At 38.7% G+C, this 7,102-nt stretch overlaps 1 protein-coding gene across 4 annotated transcripts in view; it reads right to left on the bottom strand.

Annotated features, from left to right (window-relative positions):
- Usp47 (ubiquitin specific peptidase 47) overlaps positions 1-7,102 on the bottom strand; it is an 89,777-nt gene that overhangs the window by 29,061 nt on the left and 53,614 nt on the right. For 2 of the 4 annotated variants that reach the window (XM_021166024.2, XM_029480007.1), the window contains 5 exons: positions 6,710-6,877; positions 4,449-4,508; positions 1,991-2,122; positions 1,396-1,472; positions 650-705 (listed from right to left, as the gene is read on the bottom strand). In XM_021166024.2, coding sequence (XP_021021683.1) covers positions 650-705; positions 1,396-1,472; positions 1,991-2,122; positions 4,449-4,508; positions 6,710-6,877 — 493 coding nt within the window. The remainder of the gene's footprint in view (positions 1-649; positions 706-1,395; positions 1,473-1,990; positions 2,123-4,448; positions 4,509-6,709; positions 6,878-7,102) is intronic. The other 2 variants (XM_029480008.1, XM_021166025.2) reach the window with 1 other exon arrangement.

Below are 7,102 nucleotides of genomic sequence, written 5' to 3'. Positions count from 1 at the left end.
GGCCAAAAAGTGGGAGTGGGTGGGTAGGAGAGTGGGGGGAGGGTATGGGGGACTTTTGGGATAGCATTGGAAATGTAAATGAGGAAAATACCTAAGAAATATTAAAAAAAAAAAAAAAAAGAAAAGTCAAGTGATTTGCTCTAGAACACACAGCTTGTGAACTATGATGCTGCACAGGGTATAAGCTTACTTAAAGTAATACCTAATCTATTAAATGAAGAAAGTTTTCCAACAACCTTTGTCTGTGTGTGGGTGTGCTTGTGTGTGACTGCATGCCTGCCTATGTGTAGTACTGGTTATCAGAACTCTGGGATTTATGAATGTTAACTAAGAACTCTATCACTGAGCTATGGCCTCAGCTTCTTTTAAAATTACTATTTTTGAGACAAGATCCTGTTAAACTGTCAGTAGGTCTCAGGATTGTAACCCCATCCCCCGCCCCCGCTTCACTCAGCCTTCCTCTAAGTAACTAGAATTACAAGCACTTATCACTATGTCCAGATCTATAGATTTTTGTAAAATGTTTTTATCACTTAGTATTACTTCATAACAGTGTTTTTAATTCACTTTCCCAGGCTTAACAAAATTCTTAGGTGTTAACTTTTCTATCACCTAAAAGCAGTTATCTGTGTTTTTAAGATTAACATACTTGCATTTCTTGTTGGATCCTTCAGTCTGTATATCAGCATATATGCATTTGTTGAGCTAGGAGAAATATAACAAAGATTAGCAGGTCTTTTAAAGTAGATACTACCTTTCATTTATAAGCACCAAATCTTTATTTGAAAAAAAGTCATACCACCATTCACTGACACCCTAATATTAAAGCATTCCAGAAAAAAAGGAAAACCCTTTTTTGTCATCAATGGCACATGTATGAGAAGGTTCAAACATTCCTTTTGGTAACATGACGAAGTTTAATAAAGTAGGATGTGTGTCACAATGCCTACTACAGCTAAGTCAGGGTTGGGCAAACTGCTTTGCTGGAAAGAAGCAAGAAAAAAAACCCCTTAGTCTTGCTGATTGGTGGTGGCGCACACACCTTTAATCCCAGCACCCAGGAGGCAGAGGCAGGCAGATCTACGTGTGTTCAAGGCCAGCCTGGTCTACAGATAGAGTTCCAGGGCAGTCAAGGCTACATAGAGAAACCCTGCCTCAAAAACTAAACCATACTATACCACAACACACCAAACCAAACCTTCATTTTTTGTAAGTCAGATGCTCTGTACTGCAACTCAAGGTATGTTACAGTGGGAAATCATCAGCCAAAAACTTATGAACAAATGTCCATGGCTTGTAGTCTCCTGACCCTTAGGTAAGGCTTTCTTAGTAAGACCCACAGAGAAGCTAAACTTACTCTAGTGAGTCAACAGTGAAGTTCATGCTATCGCTTACCTCGCAAAAGCACTGGAGTAGTAGCCTCTGCTTCCTGAAGACCCACCATGTGTCTTCTTAATGTCTTCCTGTGTTATCTAAAAAGTTGTAATGTTACTTTTTTTTTTTTGTAAAAACCAGTAACACAAAGGTTATTATGTAAATATGTAACTTAATAGTTCCCCCTGGGCCTGAGACAGGTTCTTAATATGTAGCCTGGGCTAGGCTTGAACAATCCTCTGTTACGACCTTCCCAGTACTAGAAACTGTGGGGGTGAACCACTAAGCCCAACTTTAATCCAACCCTTTAGTGTCTGAGTTAGATGTGTCATGCCATTTTCATGAAGGACCATACTGATAATTCAGAGTTTATCAGTGGCTGCTCTGGTGAATCAGGCTCAAGACTCCTAGCACCACATCAATCATAAGGAAGGCTAAGGGCTAGAGGAAAGGGTAATCTATTTTGGAAACATGTAATAAGCTCTACAAAGCAGAACAAAGACACTACTAACAATGAAAGGCTTGTTCAATGGGAACTTGAGACATACCACCATAGGTATCTCGGCTCTGAATAAACCCCCCTGCCACTGAGTTAACTTCACTTCAGGAGCCTTACCCTGCTCACATGTTGGTCATTGAAACTGTACCATTGATCGTCACTGAAAGACTTTATGCAAGCATAATAGTGTCCTCCAGCAGCACTCCCTGAATGCACCATCACTGAGAAGAGCTCATACATCAGGGAGTTCTAAAGAGAGAAGAAAAAGTTTGGAAGAGAAGACTATAATAAACCCTTATTTGAAACTCTATTTCCTGTGGATACAGAGTAATGTAACATGACAGCTATCCGTTGTAGGCTAACTTGCCCCTAAGGAACATTAAAATGGTAAGTCACCAAAAACCTTATTAGTGTGTGATACTTTCATCCTTCATATTTGTATCGTGATATCTTGTGATCTTTGGAACTGTATCATATGCTTATTTATGAAAAATAATAGTCTGCAATTTTGTGAAGTACGTACTAAATAGAAGGTTGTTTTAATATGTATAGTCTAGATCAAGAAATTATCAGCCAGGCAGTGGTGGTGCACACTGCCTTTCATCCCTGCACTTGGGAGGCAGAGGCAGGTGGATCTCTGAGTTTGAGGTCAGCTTGGTCTACAGAGTGAATTCCAGGACAGCCAAGGTTAAATAGAGAAACCCTGTCTCAAAAAAAAAAAAAAAAAAAAAAAAAAACAAGAAAGAAAACAAGAAAGAAAAAGAAATCACCAACACATTGCTTTTTTTCCCATTAAATAAAATTTTATTTCTGACACTAATTTGAAGTATCTTCTAATGTACTCATGCAGTATTTTTGATATGTAGCATATTAATCTGGTATCTATTATTTATATTAATAATCAATTTGCGCCAGGCATGGTGGCTTACAGTTTAAATTATAGCACCTGGGAGGCAGAAACTGACATAACTCTGTGAGTTTAAGACTAGCCTAGTCCACAGAGTGAAGTTTAGGATAGACAAGGCTCCATAGAAGAGACATTGTCTCAGCATACCCACCCACACCTCTCCCCACAAATGCAGAACTGTTGCTATTTCTGTAATAAATTAGTTTATTGCTGTTCTGCTCTGAACACGCCTGATGCTTTCTATAATACACTAGGAAGTTTTTCTCTTTTTCTTTACTCTTTTGTTGGTAGTAGAGATTGAACTCATAGATGCGAGGCAAGTGTTCTAGTGTGTGGCTATATGCCTATAGGGTATAAGTGCTCAGGTAGCTTTGAATCTACTATGTCACCTAGGATAGGCCCCAAACTTTTGACTCTTCTAGACTTGCCTTCCAAGTGCTAGAATTATTAAGACATGTGCCTCCACACTAGCTTGAATTACTTTTTCTTTTAGAAGCTTTGGCACTTCACACCCCCTAAAACAATTAGTAATACTAGAGACCCTAGCAACCAGTACTTTTACCTCTACAATCAATAGAAAGCCACCAGACCCAGTAGCTCAGGCCTGATCTTAGCACTTAAGAGGCTAGAGCAGGACAACAGTTGAGAATTCAAGGCCAGTCTGGACTATAAAGAGACACTGTTTCAAAAACCACAAACAAACAAACAATACAAAATAGAGATAAAGATATAACAGCATAGAAGGCTTATATCGAACTCACAAGAGAGGCTGGAAAGACAGATCTGAGGTGAGGTTATAGAGCACTTGAGGCTCTTGCAGAGGAGTTTGGTTCTCAGCACCCACACTATAGCTCACAACCACCCTCTTCTGGGGTCCATAGATATCAGGCATGCACACAGTCATATATATACATCACACACACACACACACACAGAGAGAGAGAGAGAGAGACAGAGAGAGAGAGACAGAGAGAGAGAGACAGAGAGAGAGAGACAGAGAGAGAGAGAGGAGAGAGACAGAGAGAGAGAGGAGAGACAGAGAGAAAGGAGAGACAGAGAGAGAGAGAGGAGAGACAGAGAGAGAGAGAGACAGAGAGAGACAGAGACAGAGACAGAGAGACAGAGACAGAGACAGACAGATAGACTGGCACTATTAGGAGGTATGGCCTTGTTGGAGTAGTTGTGACTTTGCTGAAGAAAGTGTGTCACTGGGGGTGGTCTTGGAGGTTACAAATGCTCAAATCAGTCCTAGTTTGATTGTTTCTTCCTGCTCCCTGCGGATCCAGATATAGAACTCTCAGCTACTTTTCCAGCACAAAGTCTGCCTGCATGCCACCATGCTTCCCAGAATGACAATGGACTAAAACTCTGAAACTGTAAGCCAGCCCCAGTGAAATGTTTTTCTTTATAAGAGATGCCATGGTCATGGTGTCTTTTCCCAGCAATGGAAACTCTAATTAAGACATACATATACTTCTTTAAAACTCCACAACCACCTCCAAACACAAGAATGTTATCAACTGAGAGGTTCAGGTTATATAAACAGTAGTAACCAGGTGCTGAGAAAGGAGACTCTTCTAACTTACTACCCCATGCTAGAGTGGACTTTTTGGTGACAGAGCAGCATAAGAGTCATCATGCTCCATTAAAGAAGTGCAATAAACTCACTGGTTCACCAAGCTGGAATTGGATGGGATCCTTTCTCTGGTCTGTCTCCGCCATCTCTACCTGGAGTGAATAAAAATAAGAGTTCCCAGGGCTGGAGATGGCTCATTGGAAGAGCAAGGGCTGCTTTTCCAGAGGACCTAGATTCAGTTCCCAGCACTCACAGAGCAGCTCACAACTGTCTTTAACTCTAGATATCCTTTTCAGTCGTTGAGGGTACCAGGTATATATACATGGTGTAGACATGCAGGGAAAACATCCATATACATCAAATAAAATAATTTTTAAAAGAAAAAGAAATATAGTCTTTAGAAAAGGTTATGACACAGAAGGTTAGAAAGACCCTTTGTCATAAGTAGATTCTGCAAAGTTTTTTGTTTTTTTAAGTTTTTGAGAGGATCTTGCTTTGCAATCCTTTCTGGACTGGAACAAGCTATGTTAGACCAGACTAGCCTCAAACTTGCAGCCAATTCTCTGACTTTTATCCTACATCTGGGACACTACTGTATAGGCCTGTTAGATCTCATTCACTTTTCCGAAGAAGCTCTTTCTTCGTTTTGTAGCACCAGGGAACAAATCAGGCATGCTAGTAAATATATTTACTTCCTTTATTCTTTGCTTAGAAAATACTGGGACCTTCCAACAAAATCAAATATCAGCACATCTCAGTTTGCCTTAACTTTAAACTGACTATAATTATTACATAATGAAACTTCTAGAACAAATTCTGAAAACTTGAGTAGTTCAAATTTTATTGCCAAAACTAAAGTTAATCAAAGTAATGACAGGCAGGTTTCAAAATTTACCTACAATCTAGAATTTGTGCTAAGAACATCATTTATTATTTTTTGAAACAGGGCTTACTAAGTAGTAGCTGCTGGTTGGAACTTGTTATTCAAAGAGATACTACTGTCTCTGTTACCCAAGTACTGGGATTCTAGGCATTTGTCAACTGGCTACTAGCAACACATTTTTAAGTTTTACTGTAATTAGCAACTCTACCCCCCCAATTATATTTCTGAAAAATTTTGAGGTTGCAAGTTCTAGATAAGTATATTCGTAGACCTGAATCACTTTCAAAACTAGAATTACAGGTATCACATTACTAGTAAAAGGCAACTCTGCCTATACGGAGAAGCAAGGGATTTCAGGTACAAGAGTTTAGAAACAGTTACACTGAAGCATGTCCCTAAGGTAGGGACAAAGCAAGGATGTTGCCTTATTCAGTACTGAACTGAACATCTTGACAAGGACACTCAGACAGGATGAAGAAAAGGCATCCATATCAGAATGAAGAGACTAAGCTGTCTTTGTTAGCAGGTAACATGATTATCTACACATAACAATAGGCCAGGTGGAGCTACACTGGGCTCATGGCAACTTGATGTCTCATAAGGAGTTGCAATGTATCTGATGCATTTCACTGCATAGCAATCCCCACTCGGCTCTCTTCTCTGAATTGAGGTGGTAACTTTAAAACGTCAACAATAGTGGAGCTGGTGGTGAGAAGAGTGGCCCTGATCTAAAAATAGATTCATGCTATAATACTTCATTCTTAAATACTGCTCCAAATCTTTATATTTAATGATTCTGTGACTTGAGAAAAGTTAATGATTTATTACTTATGCTATGCTCAAGAGTTTTTTTTAATAGGAATTATCCTTTTAATAAAGCAGTTTACATGACTTAAAAAGACTTAGTAAAAAAAGAAACCAACAAAACCAAAACAAACAAAACCCCTTAAAATCACTGATACAGTGAAAAAAAATCCAACCCCCCAGACATCTAGTTCTTTGGTTTCCAGATCATAATTTTAAAAAGAGCATCATAGTCAACCAAGGATTTGGCTTCCCTTGACTCAAGGCCAGCTCTTTTATTAAGTGTTTCAGAAGGGCACCACTGTTAGAATTCTTAAAATGCAACAGATCAAGCCCAACACTCTTATTTTCCTCTATGAGCAAACTCAGTGAAGACAAAGGATTTGGAGAGGTAGCACCCATTCTAACATGGTACAATTTTCAACACAGTACAGACTCATGGGAAGTATTAAGTAGTGTTTCCCAAAGTACAATTATGAGTATTCAGCACAAAAACAGTTAAAAGTCTTCATTATCAAAAACGAAGCACAAAATAATACTGAAGTTCAAAAACTACTATATCCTCTATCTTAGCTAAAGCATGCAGGAACTAGGAGTATAGCTCTCTGGTGGACCATTTGCTTAGCATGCTCAGCACCCAATACCAAGAAACATCATCAAAGGTACCTTTTCCAGGCCAGGTTTTGAAATCTTCTCACTCCCACTATTGCTCTCCAGGCATATCCCTTCATCAACAGCATCATCCGTGGAGAAATCATTACTCATCTGGTCGCTGTGGCAACTGCCTTCATTTTCTGCTCCACTATCAGTGCAACTTTCAGTCTGAGGAGATTTCTAATAAGACAAAGTTATCTTAACATCTTAAGCCAAATAAAGAAAAAGATATTCCTATGTTTTTTTTTTTTTTTACCATGTTCTCACAGTTTAACATGTTCTGATTAAGAGAAGCATTTATTTCGAAAATCTTAAGTAAATTTGTTTTCTTTTAAATTCAGATCTTAAGTTTAACAACTAAAACATTACACTCTAAAACTATTTCTACCATTCATAAAATTTTAA

This window comes from Mus caroli, chromosome 7, assembly GCF_900094665.2.
Source record: "Mus caroli chromosome 7, CAROLI_EIJ_v1.1, whole genome shotgun sequence".
NCBI classification, from domain to species: Eukaryota; Metazoa; Chordata; class Mammalia; order Rodentia; family Muridae; genus Mus; species Mus caroli.
This window is presented reverse-complemented; position numbering and strand designations above follow the sequence as displayed.